Raw genomic sequence first — 18,609 nt, forward strand, 5'->3', positions numbered from 1 at the left:
GAGATCGCTTTAATCCATCCTTTTTATAAAACAGAAAAACAAATGGAGTCAGGTAGCTTATGTCATAATGATGAACAATACACAAAGCACATGTAGAGCAATTATTATAAAACATGTATTTGTAGTGCAAGTCAAAATATAGGGACTCTACTCATACTGGCCAGCTAGAGGGAAACACATGATTCTGAGTGATCAAAAAGAGCCCCAAATTCAAATTCAAACTCATGAGAGCTGACAGTATTACAGAGTACAAAAATATGGTGAAAATTTACACATTACACATAAAGTACTTAATTTTTTAATAGTTTACAAATAGAGATCTACAGATATGTTTCCAATTAAGCTGGCTTTTACTACCCACCTATTGTAATACTCTAGGTATGGTTACATATACCAAAAGAACAAAAACATCCCATAGCATAGCTATACAGCAACATATTAAGGTCTGAAGATTAGACCAGTACAAGTTAAATATTTCACTGGTTTACTAAACTGACATTTTAAATCATTTACAGTAAAAAAAAAAAAAAATCTTATAGACTTGTCTTTGAGACTGAAACAGAGTGTCCTTTATTAGTAAATTATTCAGTATTTAAAACAAGGGTTTGAGACCTTACAAGAAGCCTCTCTAGGCAGCTGGCATGAAAAATAAGGTATTTTAAAGGCAGAGTTTCTCAATAATGTAATAACTGATTTCTATTTTCATCAAACTAAACTAACCATTACTTTTCTGATTCTTTTGAGCTTGTGTTCCTTTAGGCTTTACATGTCTTTCTGGCAGCTTATTTGGTCTCCACTTTGTCCACATTGGCTGGTTTTCTTTTTTCCAATGGCGATACGGAAATGTTCATTTGATAGTTTTTACACACAAATAAATAATGCACTGTTAACTCTACAACTAAGAGGAATGGGTAGGATGCCTATTGCGTAAAAATACAGAGAGATCAAGTAAGGCACGGGACAGATACAGCAACTCCACTTCATGGGATTTTCCTGTTTTTTTCCTTTCACATAGTATCACTAACAAATTTCTTCCAGTGTTTATTTTTTAAAAGGTTTTTTTTTTCTTTGACTGCTTCTCGTCTATCTCACACTATGTGTAGGTGAAATGTAGGATAAAGGCCTTCAATGTTTTGCTTCAGATGCCAGTTTAAAAAAAAAAAACAACAAAAAACCAAACTTTCAAACAGTTCAGACTAGTACCGCTTTTTTTTCTTCTTTTTTTTTTTTCTTTTCACACTGATGAGCCTGGGTTTTCATTTTTTCTTTCTTTCCTTCTCGCTCTCTCTTTTTTTCCTTGGTTAGTTTTTTAATGCACATGTCATGCTCTTTCAGGGGTATCCTTTAGCTGCACTTGCAAGACTTTACGATCATGTTGGACAGCTGTTCGATTTTGGGTGTTTTGCCAATGTAGTAGAGGATGGTGAGGGGTTCCAAATCCTGGGACACGCAGCACGGAGAGGCAGAAGCTTCTGGATTTATGGTGTTATACAAGCTGAGTACCTAGAAGGAGAAAGGAAAAAAGAGAGATTAAGACAGCTACCTCTGCCTTCCTGCCACTGCAGAGCAAATTCCTTTCTGCATTGCTTCCTCCCACAGCTCTTGAGAGAAAGCCCACTGCAGGCGGGATGGATTCCTGGGTTTTAATGTTTTTTGTGCTCCTCCAGTTCAACCCGGTGTCACAATCTGCCTGAGTTTCTCAAGGTTTTATCCATACAGTCTTGAACCTCCGAACAGGTAAGTGCCTGGAGCCTGCCTTGAAAGTGCAGCCCTTTGGATCAATACTGATATGGAAAGAAGACACTGAAAAGTTTTTATCTGTGTCTTCAGATTGCTGTTGGCTGCTACAGGATTTTGCCTTCACAAGCGTGCCAAAAGGGGAAGAGAGCCCTTCAGAGCAGAAGCACTCCGCTGCTTCTCCTCTCTGGCTACGTTTTACTCAGTGCATTAACGCCACCCTATAAGCACCAAGATTCGAGCTGCAGTCTCTCCTGTTGAGCATCAGCTGCAGTGAAGCTCGCAGCGCTGGTGCTTTCTGTCACGTTGGAGTCATATGCATGGTTCTCTGCAAGGGGAGTATGTCGGGTTACCCGCTGATGATGCATAGGTATTTCTGAGGATGCCATTAATGTGTTAGCCAAACACCAAGTGACCTTTTCCTAGAACTTCAACACAACATTTGCAGCTTAGAGAAACAGAAGATCTGTTCAGGTCAGCAACACTAACGACTTTATTAAGCAACTTCGGACTCCTTCGGCAACTATCCAAACCACATATTTGTGACCATGACAGTTATTCTTCCTCTTTCCTTTAAAAACAAGGGCTGCTCCAAAGTTTGTACACTACTACTCCACACCAGCACGGAAACATACTGACCTTATTTTTACACCTCTGCTTGCTGACACTGATGATAGCACAATGCCACAGCCAGTGACAGCTACAAAGGATCTCTAGAGCTGGGTCTGTAAGATCAGGAAGAACAGCCTGTCACGGCTTTATGGAACAAAGGGAAAGCAAACTGCCCCCGGACATGAAGAGTTCTCCCTGCGGGCTGACATCGATCTGATATTTTAATGAAGGCTTGAAAAAGGGGAGACATCCATCTTAGTATGGACCCGAGGGGGAAATTCTTATTTTATGACAACTGCGACGCAAGCATCTGCCTCTTGCGTTTTACTGTCTAGACATCCTTATTGACAGTTGAGAGAAATAAGCACTTCACAGCAGAATACTACTCATCCTAAGGCAGCTGCCTAAAATACCACATCTAATCCCTAAAATAAAAAGTCCCATCTCAGACGACTATTGGTTCTTCAGTGTCCTGGACACCAGATTCCTCCTCCGCATATAAATTTTCAAAGTACAAGAACGAATACATCTTTTGAAGTAAAAGAAACACATTTATCAGTACATTTTTCCTGAAATTCAGCACGGTAGCTACCAGCAACAATGAGAAATGGCAGGTCATAAAAGTAGGTGACAATCAGGTGGTATGACTCAGCCTTTTTGTTACTCTGAGAGTGCCTCCCTCAGTGCCTTTGCTGACCAGCCTCCTTGGTTCCATCTTCCACCCATGCTCTGTAATGAAAGGTCCCTTCCCAGGCAGCCTCCCCAAGCTACCTCAAGCTTATACTCACAAAGAGCATTCAATCCACCCGTATACCACTAAAAAAAAAAAAAATCTCTGGGTCAGTACATTCCTACTGCTTCTACACATGTGCGAGTCCCTCCGTAAGGCCTCATCACCCTTAGTTCTTGAGATAATAAATACACATTCTGGGTATTGGTGCTGATAGCAGTCCTAGAAACGTATCTCGCCCCGCGGTTATAAAATAGAAGCTGAAAATTATCAAAATCATTACTTACTCTGCTGTGCTGAGTATCTGAGCTCCATAAATACGGGCAGGCTCCTGCACAGAAATTAGCATGATATCCTTTAGGTTCATGAATCCATTTCCAGCCAAGATCCCTCTTGAAGTCAATATAAAGTGGACGCAGACAGCAATTATCCTGCACGTTCCTGGGAAATAAAATACAAACACATTGGTTGTAAAAAAGACAGCACAGGGAATAAAAATAATCCACTTGCTTGCTCCCTGAGTGATGCTTTACAGGCAGGCAAAGCCAAGTCCCAAAAACTCACAACCAAAACACATCAATAGTAGCTTATACTATAACTGAAATCAGATGCTCAGACATGGCAGGACTTGCTTATACAGACAAAGCTAACGGTTTCCCTGGAGGGCTAGCAAGTAGTTTCTCCATGTCCTACCGCGTGGCCTCGCTGAGTAGGTGAGCACAGCAGAGGTAATAATTTAATAATTTATCTGTCATTAGGGGGCTGATGGGTCTGGGAATCATCCCAGATGGAACTCAGCTTCTGCTTTCTAAAGCCACGACCTTCCTCATCTGCCACTGTCTCTGCAGAATCGGAGACAACTGGGCAGATACCTGCTGCATGCAGAAATGTCAACCGTAAAGAAACATGACAAGCAGTACCCCTCACAGGCTGTATTACGAGGTAAGTACACCAAATACGGACGCATAGTTACCTAAAACAATAGGCAGCATCTAGAGCACGCTTCTTCCGCCGACTGGGCTGTTGCGACTCAAGTCTGTAGGAGGGTAATAACATTAGCAGGAGATGTGGGGTCTTCCCACTGTATTTTTTCCTATTGGACTTTAAAGCTTTCACATCACCACTGGAATATGTGTAGTCATCAATACCTTTAAAAAATACATTTTGGTGATAAACATTGTGTTGCTTTTTCTTCACAAATTAAATAAACCATCTCTTTAAAAAAAAATCTCTCAGAAACTGGGCAATGATGGTGTCAGCTGAGCATGTTTACTGGGGAAGTGGGGGCAAATTTCAACCCAAGTTCCCTAAGATATTCACATTTTTCATGTTACCTATTGTATCGGCCCTCCCACATTCACAACCATTTAACGGCATTTCAGAACATTTACCAGAACTGTTGAAATGAGTAGCAGAAAAGATTATTTCAGTCACTGCATCTGCACTGCTTAGTTTTGAATGCCCAGAGCAGATGCTTTTGTCACTTCACTTAGGGCAGTATTCCCATCTTTTAACAGCTATGTACCTTTTAAAACCTTGTAACACCGTTAAAGCTGCTCTGGATACTTCACCTACATTTCCCACGGCTTATTTTCATTCCACTACTTTTTTCTATCACATTTACTTCTGATGCTTGTAAATTCTCTGTCTCCCATTGGCAGTTTATTTAAAATCTGCTAATTTTTCACAGAAAGTCAGTTATTCTATCCCCTTCTTTTGTATGGGCATGGCAATGACATTGAACAAAGTGTTTCTTCTTGAAGTGGCAATCGATGACCTCACATTTTGTGTTTTCTCTTGAACCGCCTTAACTAGCTTCTTATCATGGCAACGGCACAAACCAAAGAGTCAAGGTATTAGCCTTTCCTAGGAGCCTCAACAGCTCATGTTATGCCTGTTCCTAAGACCCTCTTGAAAATTAACCTCCTGAACCAGATAACACTATAAAAAAATACACTTTTCTTTCGGTAACATTTGCAATTACAGCGACCAAATATCACACTTACAATTCTTTGAACACACACAACTGCTTTAATCACGTGTACAGTATACGTATTTGCTTAGAAAAAAAATTCCAACACAGTGAAACAATGGTTAGGAATGACAAGGAATATAGCCAAATCCTTGGAAAACAAATGAACCAAATCGTGATATACTTAAATAGCTTATTTGGCTTATTCGTGCCATCTGGTTTTACAATAGTTCATCTGACATAGCTTTTTGTGCCTTCAATACTATTTCCTACCACCTGAGAATCAAGAGTCTCAAATGAGCACGTTTTCAATCAGTTGACTGCTATTTAGAGAGGCAGTAACAGCCCTTTGTTTCCCTTCTCAATTAGTTAGTACCAGAACATTTTAAAAAGTATTTTTTCCTTTGTTACCTGCAAATCTTGCTTCAAGCTCCTCACTTTTATTTGGGATGATATAATTATTGGAAGGCACAAAGGTGCAGCACGGACAATGTAAGCTTATCTTAAATCCAAGGTTCCTGTCTGCAAAACATAAAAGTAAGCATTTTTACACATGGAATGACCCCGAAATACTCTGACTTAAAGGAGGAGCAGTTGGGGCAGGAGTGAAGGCAAAGAGAGCTTCTTGTCACCTCTGTGATGGAGCCACTCATGTACAGCCTCAGTGACATCAAAAGACAACCATTCTCCTTCAGCTCTTGTTTTAACTACTTTGCTGTCAATGTAGCGCTGTCCTGGTGATGATAGTTCTTTAGATTTTAGAACCTGCAAGAAACAACAAATATGATTGTCTACAGGTTAATGTTTACCTGGTTTTCATTAAAATGGACTACCAAGATTATAAAATAGCAGAAGAAACTACTACAGCTCAAACCTCTATACAACAGGTGTACATTCAGGCATGCTTTCAGAAATAATGTCCTGAAACATGGTGGGGAGAGGAAGGCGACATAAAAACACCCTAATGAAATCAGCTTATGCTCTCTTCGCATATTTGTTCCTAAGAGACATTATACAGAAAGACTGCCCTGAACACTCGTCCTGTAACACAACTGGTCAAGAGATCACAGTCACCGGAATATCGAGAGAGGCTCTTTTACCCCCTTCAGTAGCACTTACAGTGCTTAGATCACAGTATCAGGTGTTACCTAAAGCCTGTACACTGAAGACACTATATTGCTCACCCTTAACTAATCTGTGTGGTATTGCCTTATTCACGCTTTCAACCTTCCCCCTGACTTCAGGTACTAGTTATACATTAAACCGAAAAAAATAGAGTTATTGTCCATACAGGTAACCTGGTTCACGCAGAGACAGCCTGCTGTGAATCGGGGCCACACACGGATTTGTGCTACAGGCGATGCTGCTTCCACCCAGACTTTGATGGCAGCTGTACTTGTATTTGTGTCAGAAGTTTCAGCAAAGCTTGCTACCGAGCATGCAATAAAAACCACACCTGTACAAGAGAAGCCCAGCCCCTCCCTTTCAAGACACAGCACCGCATGCCTACAATTTCAAGTGCCCAGTCTTCCTCCTCTGTAAACAATTCACCGAGTGCCTTCCCACATACAAGCACAGCCTGCTGCTGTTTACCCTAACTCTGGGATGAAAACAACTGGACTTCTGCCTGCTAACAGGTTTCTGGTTTTCTGGTTATTGCTGTATTGGTAGTTTTGCGATGCAGGAAGCCGGAATGCCATGCCACCTTGCCACCTCTAATCAAGACACCACGCGATAACATCACTTTGTAACTTATGGCACGCCAGCTGTATGACTTCCCCGGGTTCTTCCTCTCTTTATCCATCCAAGTCCATCTCCAAGTGAATAACTGACAATGTCTCATTGTTTCTTCCTGTTTTTTCAGCCTGGACCAACCTGACATCTAAAAAATGCTGCTGGAATAAAACAACGGTGAAACTGCATAATATACATAAAAAGAAAACATTTCAAAAGAAGTGTGAAATTATGTCACTGTGATAAAATTAGGCTTTTCGTAACGAAATAGAAGAGCAGGCTTGACAAGGCCAGATTCTGTACAACGTGTAGAGTCTCTCTATTTATTTCAAGGGAATGCTGGACCTCTCAAAGGCCAACAGTGCAGCTCCCACATTAATATTTGTTTTATGAGGAGAACAGCAGCATGACAAGCTCTTTGCCTTCTTTCTGAACAACACTTTAGCAAAAAGACATGAGATGTTGGTCCGAGTCCAGAAAATTACTAAGTGCCCCTAGTAGGCAATGCTGAGTTCTCCAGTAGAAACTGAGGGCACTCAAACATTGAACACTGGGACTCCTTTTTATGAGGCAACCTTCAAACAAAGTGTTTGAACAACTGTTTACAGAGAGTCTGGCAGCAGCAAGGGGACTACCATTGCTCAGAAGTGCCAGAGGGATGAGAGAATCAGTAATCAATGCTGGGAAAGTCCCAGAGCAGTACAAATATAACTTTGCCTTCCCTTTGGTCTTTATCAGGTCAACTCAAGTGTTTCTGAGGATGTAATGCAGCTGTCATTCTGCAAAGATGCGTTGGGGCGGGGGGGGTGTGTGTGTGTGTGTGTGTGTGTGTGTGTGTGTGTGTGTGTGTGTGTGTGTGTGTGTGTGTGTGTGTGTGTGTGTGAGGCAAATGGGACACAAGAACTTGGCTCATTTGTCTTCCTTTCTGCACAGTCATATCTTTTCAAAGACTCCAGAAACTGCATACCTCAGTTTTGGCGGTGATGTAAGGATCTAAAAGTAGGTAATGTGCCAAAAGCAATCTACTGATTTTAACTATAATTGGTCTTAGATATGTTCTGAAGCCTTAGCTGTGCAATGGTATCCAAAATAAAATGTCTGTATCCCGACACCATTGCTACCAAAAGACAAAGCCGAGGGCTGGCAGTGTGTACCTGGCATGAAAGGCATTGGTAAAAGTACAGGAAACCATCACTACGAGTATCCAATGGTACCAAGAACATCCATCCTCACCAATGAACTGAATGACAAGAAAAGCATCTACAGGTTTCAAAACTACAGGACACTGTGGGACAGGATGGACACTGTGGATTAAAAGAGCTAAATATTATCCATATGATGGTAGCTATGATATTAGAAAGTCAGGCTTCGCTCCTTGTTGTTTATGCTGCATGTTCAGGAAGAAAATAATGAAGAATGAGCCAAAAAGTTACAGACTAAGTGTGGCATCATTTCCGCAGTTGACATCATAGGTTAAACAAGCACTAGCAGTTCTTAAGCAAAAGGTTGTGAAGTGTGATGAGCTAATTTCAGTGAAATTAGCATGTCTGCTTCAACCTCCTTCCCCTGGGCCCACTAAGTATCTTTACAGTGTTAGGGTGGTGTATGATCTTAACAACCTGACTGCTTGTAAGCAAGAATGATCTAGCCTTACCATTTCCATTTTTTCCTTCTTTTTCTGTTACACCATTGCAAGTGTGGAAAGCTAATGGATGATAAAACTCTCTGCTGGATCCTCAGAGTCCACATCCTCCCACAAAATAACCTGATGAAGGAGTCTTCACTTCTTTTCCTACACTGCATTTTGATTCCACCACACTGAAACAACTGCACTCTACATGGGGGTAAGCAAAGGGGCCTCTTTGTAGGAACCTATCAGAAATTTTTACAACTACACTATGTTCTTCGAATGAGTCTTCCAGAAATTTTTACATGAGATAAGCATCATAGTTTTTCTCTGCCATTTTCCCCTCTCAGCTTGCTGCTTTGTACCTTGCACTACATCTCTGGTCTTACCTTCCCCACCAACAACACACCTTTTTCTTCCCATACACCCCCAAGCCTATATGCCCATTGAAAAAACTTCTCTTTCAGTATTTCCAATAATTTCTTCCTACTAGATCAACTAGTTTAAAAAACTAGTAAAACTTGCAACTTGGAAAAAAAAAAAAAGCCTTTTCTGTGCCTTGCAGTTTTTGTGCTTGAAATCTTCTCTACTTCTTCCAACTACCCTTAGTAGAGATACCCCCTTTACTTATAAACATTGCTTTGCCTTGCCTATAAACACCACCTTACCTTCATGTTTAGCCCACTGCAACCACGTTAAACACTGTTATCAGTAACGCCGCTGCACGACTTGTATCTGCAGGAGCTAAGCGATGGCCTCAAAGGTTGGCCTGCGTGCGAAGGAGTTTTCAGTGCTCTAATATTAACAGAAGGAAAAAAAGAAAACCCACAGGAGGGAAGGAAGACTTTCTCGTTTCATTCGGGCACCTTGTCCTAACACTCCCTCTTAAAGAGGCAGAAAGAGTTTGGTATGTCTTTGAGTCACGATGCAGATGCATCACCACCTGTATGTGGAGATGACAGATTCAGTCCCTTGCATGAGCAGCAGAGAGTTTCCACGTACACAACCTCAACTCCCTCACGTATGAGCCACGCATTTAAACACCTGCCTGCTCAAGGAGCTGATGATGCACAAGAACTGCGCGCGTGCAGGTGTGAGCACGCACACCTTCGCACACATGGGAACGAGGGATGAAAATCAACAAACTCAAAATTCAGGTTGTGCAAAATCTCTGCAGCTTCTGAACGTGGGGATGGTCTTCTGGGTAGAACTGTTTATTTGGTCTCGCTTTCAACGGAGTGATAATGCCACACCGCCTTTCCTAATAAAGCTTTGCACAGGAGCACACGCACACGGGGTGAGCTGAATAGGTAGAAGTGTTAGCAAAAGGTTATCCAGCAGTCTTCTAGGCCAGTATGCAAAGTAATTTTCATTCTGCACCAATGCTCTAAATTCTAAGAACAATTTAGTTTTGCCTACCCACTTTTTGTACAGGATTCTTCCCTTTCACAGGAAATCAAGTACTTAGACAAAATGCTTGTTAATCTCTTCTTGAGAAAGTACACTTAAGCCCTGCTGTCTTTTCCTATGAGCACTGCTAACCTTCCCCTCATCATTTCTTTTTCTATTCTAATCCTTCTTGAAAACACCTGGGGAAAAAAAAAATCACCTTACAAATACCCACAGAGAATCTCTAGATATCACAAACGTGCAGCTAATGCCCATGTAAATACAAGAATAATGCAGTTAATTGCAGGAAAGGGCTCATGAAGCAGCCCAATGCCAAGAAAGCACTGCTCTTGCTTGTATGGCTACACATGTTTAGGAAGCCCAGCCGGGGATCTCGGTGATGACAGCACTTACATGCCACCCTCATCAGGCCTGCCAGATTTCTGGCATTTAAAACCCCTGTTAAAATCTACTCTTCATTGGTTCTGCACAAGCGTTCTGCTCGGTCTTCAGAGGGAGACCCTCTGCTCTGCTGGCAGGGATTTGTCTGTGCTCCTCCTTGTCCATTACGTGACCATGATGCTACCTTGGAAGCGTATTCCAAATTGTCATCAGGAGGGCATTCAGCGGTGAAAACCTTTAGTTTTGTCACAAACTGTTTTCAGAAGAATGACAAGTGAGTTTCCAGAAAATACTGATCTCTGAACTACTTCTGCCACCTGCTATGCTTATTTTTCAGAACAACTGGAGAGCATTAACTGAGATATATATATATAAAGTATCAAGTAGCTGAAATCTTCGTTAAAATACTGGAGGATTAAACTGTTTATTTATATGCACACATGTTTATTCTCTCAAGTAACTGTCACACAGTTCTGAGTATAAAAATAAGGCCAAGGATTGTCTTAGTCTGTATTTTATAAACTGTAAAGTACACTGAGAACACTATATAATTCATCATAACAAACAAAGCAGGATGCTTGCAGCGTTAGCAGAAACATGGCTTCTTTAAAAATTGGAGCATATCAGAGGCTGAGATAAGCAGAGCAGCAGAAATCGGCGTCAGTGTAATTATACTGGTTCAAAAACAAACCCAAAAAACCTCCAAAACCCAAGCCTCTGTTAATAGAAACGTAATTATTTTGCTCAAATTTTCCCTTGCCTACTCCCCTTCTCATATATACAGGCAGCTGAAGCAGGGGATAACTGAATGAACACACTGGAGTATGTATTCTAGATAAAAACCACTGAGAGCAGACGCCAGAATGGCCCCTCTTCATGACTCATTACACACATAAAAGGAAAAAATTTGACAGAGACACACTGGTTCTTTCAAATCACTGGAGCTCCAGAACAGCAACTTGCTTAGTTTATTTCAGAGCTGACAGTCTGGCCAACAACTACTTCTAGTTTTCTATAGTTACCACCATCAGATGCAGAAGAATAGGAAAATGACAAGTAAGTATAATTTACAGTGGAATAGTTTTGGCTAATAAATTCATCACCTCCCAGCAAGCAAACAATCCAACCAAAAATGAACATGGCTCAGCAGTGATGATACAGAGGCTGACGCATCGATGACATACATCTGCTGTAGCCAATACAACCCCAGGCACACATCAAAGGCCATGCTTCAGCAACATCAAGGGCATTTCATAGCTGGGTTTGAGAACTACAGTCACCAACTGTTAGGAAATATTTTTGGCGACTTACAGTTTCGTAAAACAAGTTGATGAACTTTCAAAACAATAATAAGATCATATGGCCACTTAAAAACATTTATCCTGTCTGCTGTATTGCCCTGGAACTTGGGACGGTCACTGCTGTCAGCCAGCATGGGTTCTGCAATCACTGAAAAGCAGTAATACGGCACTATCTTGTAAAAACCTGGTATTAATCTGTTTTTCCTCTCCATTCATTCTGGTCTGTCTGATCTCCTCCCTCCAGATGCTGTTGGCTCCCCGATAACTTCCTTCCTTCCCTTTTCTTCTCTGTCATTTCGTACTCCTTCGATGTTCTTGTGTATTACAACATCTTGGCAGGGTCGCTAATCTCTTTCTTACTTATCAGTCATTATCCATGGTTTCCATTGGAACTTCAAGGGCCTTTTAAAATAATGGAAATAACCTGACATGTACTTGTAAGCTCCAAGTAAATAAGCCCAGACAATGAGATCCGGTAGTAAATGATGTGCTAATGCTGGTTAACATCAGAGCAGAGATAAATTCAGCTATGCACAACATCATGGCTGAAAACTGCTGTTTAGGATAACCTCTTCTGAACTAGAAGAGACCTGCAGGGGACTCCAACCTAACCCTCTGCAGTGATAACGAGATTCCCGGGGTCTGCATGTGGAGCCATTTGTCATTTCCATTTGTCATTATGTACTATTTGCCCAAAGGAAAAGATTCACTCGCTGCGTGGTTCCAGGTTTTAAAGGTCTCCTTCAACCAGCCCTTTCTGAAGCTTAAAGTTAAAAAATGACCATGCTAATTCTCAATCCTTTCTCACCCCTTGCTTGATTTCAAGGTTTTTGATCCTATCTTGGACACAAGAATAAACATACTCTTAAGTCTACTGCAAACCTCTCCAGTTTCTTACTCATTATACGTGAAATGTGGAAATATTTGTTGTAAAGCGCAAAGCCTCCATACAGTACCTTTTGCCAGATAATTGGGAATGTTCTGGCTATCAAAATCTTAGCTTCTTCTTATATCCACTGGACTGACTGTGGATTTTTTCAAAAATTCTCAGCGTGAATTTTCAAGCTTTTCTTGTAACCACTTCTGCAGAAGAGTAATTCGCAGACTCTACCTTCAGTGCTATGGAGTTAAAAGGGCTTTACAGCCCCCCTGCTTATCAATGGAAGCCTTTCCATTATTGCAAAGGTCTCCGAATCAGGCTCAAACCGAGGGCAGAATCTTTCAAGACTAGTATATGAGATGCAGAGCTGCTGCCAGAATACAAAGGTATGGAGTACTTGCCAAAGTTTTAAAAAAACCCATAGCTCTCTGATCCATCTGCTCAGAACTTGCCAGACACGTTCTTCATGCAAACTTGCAAATAAAAAGAACATATTGCACACAAACCCAACCCCTTTTATATCTGGATGGGCTACAGCTGCAGCAGGATTCTCTCACAGTGCTGGCTGCTGCTCGCTTAGAGGTAAAAGAAGGTGAAGTGAGAGGGGGGTAAAAAGATAAGCGGCTAAAGCAGGTCAAAAGGGAGGGGAAGTCAAGTATGTGATGGAATCACTGTGACTGACTCACTGCATCACCCTGTGGTGAGGGGATGAGCTCCAGGAAGAGAACAGATCCGGAGAAGGGATTTCCTCTCCATTTGTTCCCCAAGCAGTGCCTTCCTCCTGCCACTGAAGATACACATGCAGTGTAAGTTGGGAATACAGCCCTGAGGCTGTCCAGACTGATTTATGCTTAAGCAGGCAGGAAGGCTCTGCATTGTATAAGCAATAAACAAGAATGGAGGGTCTACGGTCCTTCTTCTGGAAGATTCTGAAATATTGAGTGCAATTTCCTGCCATTTAGGAGATTTTAAGATAGCTCTAAAGAAAGATTTTATATAAAATGAAGAAAAACAAAAAAATCCCGTAAACTTATCTAGCATTTAGCTTTAACTTGCCAGAGGCACATTATGTTTTATTAAAATATCTACAAAGAGGAGCCAAAGTCAACAAAACCAGAGTGGGTTCTCCTGTCTTCTAGCCAAATCCCCTAGATCCTGCAGGATACTCCTGTGTTCATCTCCCCATTATGCACGGGTGTCCCAAGCTCTTCCTCTTCCTCAGTCCTGTCCCTGACAGCCATATCTCAAGTTCACATGCATTTTACTGCAACATTTTGGCAGGCAACTTTCTCTACTACCCGAATATTTGGACTGACTCCTTCTTCTAAGATCCTGGCTTCTTCCACAAGTGACTCCTCTGCCTTCCCCTCCTCTTGCCTGCATTCCTCTCCATAAGTCACGATGCTTCTTGTGCGTTTTGTCTTCCCATCACCTACAGGCTTCCACCCAAACCACTCCAGTCTTCCTCCATTTTCTTCTGGCGTCTTGTTGTTCTTCATTAAGGCTTCTCTCCAAAAAAGCTTCATACTGTTTTCTACAGCAACCCAAAACAGCAATATTGCTCTTCCCCCTCCAAAGGGCTCCCTAATGCAAGTCCAGCAATCCGACCCGAGGTTTCTCAGCACAGAAACTACCACACTGCGGTGCTTGGTTAAAACCTGCCCATGTCTCAGTGTAACATGGGCTTGGCTACCCCATCAGCCTGGAGCACAAAGAGCAGGAACCCAAACCGAGCAGCTGGTTTCTGACCCACGTCCTGCATTCCTACACTCCCTATAACGTACACTCAGTGCAAACAGCAATAAATCTGTCAGCTCGGTGCCCCACAGTTCTAGGCATGGTAGCGTTGAGCTGGAAGTACATGCTGGCTCGTGTCGGTAGCTAACGGGGGTATGATATACTTAAAGTTGTCTTCAACAACTGCTCTTTTCCTGGCAAGAGGTGGCTGCATCCAAGATAAGCTCTCAAATCACAGTGAATATGATGCAGCGATAAATAGTTCTCCTCACAGATTATTTGCCAAAGGTACTCTTTTGTACACGGTCTCCGGTGTACTGACTTTTTTTTAAGAGATAATAGTATTTCGAACCGAAAAAAAAGAAGAAAAAAAAAAAAGAAAAAAAAAAGGGTTCTGGAACAGGGAGGAAGCAGCAGTTCAACTGAAATATGCCACAAATTAATGTCCTCTGGTCCTGAGCTGTTGCTGAGGGAGCCAGGCAAGGAGGAGGAGGTTGGTACATAGAAAGATCCTAGGTCCACGCTTCACAGAGTTTGGCGCTTCAAAGAGCACCGTACCTTTACTGCTTAACACAGCCTTGTAACCTTTCAGATCTAAAGAGTCTGGTTTCACAACAGCAGTATGTGAACCTGAGATCCAAACAGACTACTTCAGATGTGGGTCACAGCGATGGCAGCCCGTTAAAATCAAACGCCCCAGGTGGTATCTGTAACACAGACATCCTGCGCCAGTTTGCAGCCACAAATCCTACTTCCGGGTATTTTCTTCCATGGCATTAGAGACAGCACCTTCTGGCGAGAAAAGAGAGCGAAGGGCCCTCTGCTCCCAATTACACGGAGATCAGCCTGGAGCAGCTCTGCTGCAGTCAGTGTAAATTGCCTCAGATTTGCACCGTGGAGATTTGGCCCAAATCTGTAGTAGCTCGCTCTAAACGTATTCCCTAACTGAAAACCAAGACAAAACACTGTCTGAATTGAAACTATTTGAACAACCGACTGTGGTTTAAATTTAAATCTGACTCATAATGGGGTAATGTGTTCCACGGCATCTTCCTCCTCATACCTCCAATCAGGGAGAGAAGCCCTTAGAGAAATGGGGTTACCACTGTCTGGGGGGCAGACGGTTCTTCCTAGACGCTGAGCAAGCTCCACCAGAGCCCTCGGCATGGACTGGGCCCTCCCTGACATGGAAAGACCACAGGTCTGCTTGCTTCAAATTCTTTGTGGCAATCTAATGTTCCCCCTGGGCTTTAACCTGGCGCCCTTCGTTTGCTCCAACCCTGTGCCCCGATATGTCCTGTGGTGCAGCCCTCCTCATCCGCAGCCTCTCAGGTACCCCCACCCATAGCAGCCTCAGATAATGATGATGACGATAAAAAAAACTTTGGCTGCATTTTTTGTGATGCTTTATGATGTGTTAACAAAACATGGCACTGCTTCCATAGGAAGTAATTATTACTTGTTATTGTTTGACCGTCTGTACATAATAAAAATACCTTAAAAACAATACCACAATGCTCTCAGAACGACGGCTTTGTGCCCTGTGAGGGTTTCCACTCATCCAGCTTTGTGGTGGTGCCTATTTATTTTTTGGAATGCTTATTCATAAAAGACAAACTTTTTTTTGAAGGGTGCAGGGACTTTATTCATAAATACAGAAGCACCTTAATAAAAGAAAGATGTGATGAAGTCTTCAAAGCAGGCAAGAAAACTGATGAACAAAGACATTCCCATAACAACTGAGCTTTATCTGATCAAATTCCAATAAAGCCTGCATTTGGCATAAATCTTTAAAAACATAGCATGGGCCACTGGAGGATGCTAAAACTTGTTTGTTTAATATTATTCCTCCTCCCTTCCCCAGAAGTACTTTATCCTCTTAATATTTTCTGAAGTCTCCGTGCATGTTGAGAAGCACATCGAGCGGATGCGGCGCAGTGGAAGGGCGGGAGGAGAAGTGCGGGAGAGTGCTCCCTTCATCTGAGGTCATGATGCTTCCTTCCTTCCCTACGGCTTCCCACTCTCCAAAGTGCTGATGATCAGCAGCACCACCAGCAGATTAACCCTCACTTTCGGGCAGAAGAAAAGACAGTGCCTTGAAAGAATTTCATTGCAGCTTCACTTAACCAGAGCCAAGAAGAGATCGAAGCTTTTATACAAGCTTTATAAAAGCAACTTAATTCTAGCTTCTGTGAGTTGTATTGTTTTCCATCCTAAGACTACTTAATACATGCACAGCACTTCCCATCTGTGCAGGAACACACAGATGTGGCTGACTAATCCTTAAATACCAAGAGAAGTATTCTGGGTGAAAACAGACATTAAAGAAACTGCTTCTGCCCTTGGGGATTACCTCTTGCTTCACGGACGCATTCAGGGCACCTCCACAAGACTTAATCTCCAGGACCTACTGCCCAGAGAAATCCAGGAGGCAGCAGATTTGCCAAACAGATCCACAACCACTCGCTCCCAGCATAAATACAAAGGGGTGCTCCCTGCTCCAACCCTACCTCTGAAATGGGAACAGGGTCCTGCTGCTGCTGTGCCAGGGGCTGGGAGCACGGGGCCACAGCTCTGGCTTACCAAGCCAAGCAGCCCCAGACTGCCTTCCCAGAGTCTGCAAACAAGGGCTGCAGGAAAACACAAAGTCCCTTTCTGATGTGGTTTGGAAAAGGGAGCCAAGTATAGCCTGAGGAAAGCTTAGCTGAAAAGGTGCAGTCTTGCATTTCTTTTTGATTTTAAGGGGTAGATCTGTAAGGTCAGAGGACCACACAAAGAAAGAATCAGGAGAACAAAATATTTATATTCTGCTTGCTTATTTTTTCCATTTACCCTGCATATCTGTCTCGAGCCGTTCCCAAAATAGTTCTTCAGAGTAATATTGTCCCTTCTGCACCAGTGGTGCAGTGGTATTACTAAACTGCCACTGGACTAAACCAGAGAGCTCTTGGAGAGCAGTTAGGAGATTTACATGTGTTCAGGGATGGCCACTTCCCCAGTGAACCACAACAAGAGAGCTTTGACTCTCTGCAAAAGTCTTCTGCCCCTTCTTCCTGCTTGACTGAGAAAGATGAGGGGACAGGGGAACAATCGTTCCCTGAAACTGCAGGTATGCAAAGAATTTCCAAAACCCTCATCAAGAAGATCTCCTCAACAAAGCAAAACACTAGGCAACCCGAAACTTGGGGGGAGGAAAAACCCCCTAATAATTAAATGTTGCCTATGCAAAATGAAAAACCGCTTCATTCCTTCTGGGCACAACAGCCCTGGCAAGCCCAGCACAGCCCTCACAAGACAGGAAGCAGAGCTTATGCATGGAGGAGGAGTGGCGGCTGTACATGCCAACTCCACCAGCAACCTCCTCTGCGACGCTCACTCTCCACGCATGGCTTTTCATGCCGGAGGCAACGATACCCCAGTAGCTCTGCAGCTCTTACAGGACGTATTTGCCTCTCCCACTTCCGCTGAAATAAACATCTTCCTCATTCTCCCCTTTTACCTGCCATGTTTGTACCTTCCTCCACTGCTAGTTGCCCCTATCTGTATAATCAGTCTATCACTACACAGCCTGAATAGCATCACTATGACATAAATGCCTTCGACCCATCCTTCCTCACCTTCAGGTCCTTAGGTTTTGCCCTTTCTAATCTCTGAAATTCATATACTAAGTATTAGGATGCTTGCTATAGCACTGTCCTACAATACACCATAGAATATCTCAGGTTGGAAGGGACCCATTAGGATCACGGGTCCCTCCTTTCAAAATTCCCTCCGCTTTTGCTTTTCCTGTTAAACACTGCATGCCGAACTCACGCACTGTGATGGAGATGAGATGCAGCAGTACTCGGGGACTCCAATGGTTCTGCAGGAGAGCTTCTGGTGAGGAACCCCCACAGTTCAGACTGGCTATCACGGAGCTAAGATAGTACCTCCATACAAGGGTTTGGGGAGAGCTACATACAAGATTGCAAGAAATAAATATGACCAAAGCAGAGAAAAAACAACCAGCAGAAGGCGGCTACAGAGGCTTGTAAGAAGTAAAGCCGAGAGAGGAACTAACTGGCAGCTTTTATCATTTTAATAGGTGCTCTGCAAGGGAAATGCTCCAGAGACAGTTTGCCTCTCTACAGGCAAAGCAGCGAAGTAACATGCCAAAAATACGCCTGGCACAAACACACGCTCAGAGCTCGCTGCCTCTGGCTGGCCTGTTACTCGGTGGAGAAAAGTCCTAATCCTACAAGAACCTGCACTCATTACTCACCTAACACTTCACTCAGGATGCCCCACCCAGCCTAAAAAAGAAACTGCCTTACTCACCAGCTATCTATTTATGTAAAGGACCCAAGTACCTGCCCTGGATGAAGGCATCAGTCATTTCCATGGGCACAAGCTTGCTGAAGTCAGGCTCTCTCAAGTCAGCTCCAGCTGTTTCTCATCATAAGGTGAAATCCCAGCCAAGCAAAGGCCCCTTCTTCCCTACCTCTGCTG

At 42.8% G+C, this 18,609-nt stretch overlaps 1 protein-coding gene across 2 annotated transcripts in view; it reads right to left on the reverse strand.

The window, feature by feature from the left end:
- Positions 1-18,609, reverse strand: part of TGFB2 (transforming growth factor, beta 2) — a 62,408-nt gene continuing 43,799 nt past the window's right edge. The window contains exons 3-7 of one of the 2 annotated variants that reach the window (XM_010142825.1): positions 5,684-5,816; positions 5,463-5,573; positions 4,053-4,227; positions 3,367-3,520; positions 1-1,503 (exon numbers count right to left, since the gene is read on the reverse strand). In XM_010142825.1, the coding sequence (XP_010141127.1) occupies positions 1,345-1,503; positions 3,367-3,520; positions 4,053-4,227; positions 5,463-5,573; positions 5,684-5,816 (732 nt within the window). In that variant the 3' untranslated portion in view covers positions 1-1,344. The remainder of the gene's footprint in view (positions 1,504-3,366; positions 3,521-4,052; positions 4,228-5,462; positions 5,574-5,683; positions 5,817-18,609) is intronic. The other variant, XM_010142824.1, reaches the window with a different exon arrangement.

The sequence above is a fragment of the Buceros rhinoceros genome, unplaced genomic scaffold (assembly GCF_000710305.1).
Source record: "Buceros rhinoceros silvestris isolate BGI_N320 unplaced genomic scaffold, ASM71030v1 scaffold15179, whole genome shotgun sequence".
Lineage (NCBI taxonomy): Eukaryota > Metazoa > Chordata > Aves > Bucerotiformes > Bucerotidae > Buceros > Buceros rhinoceros.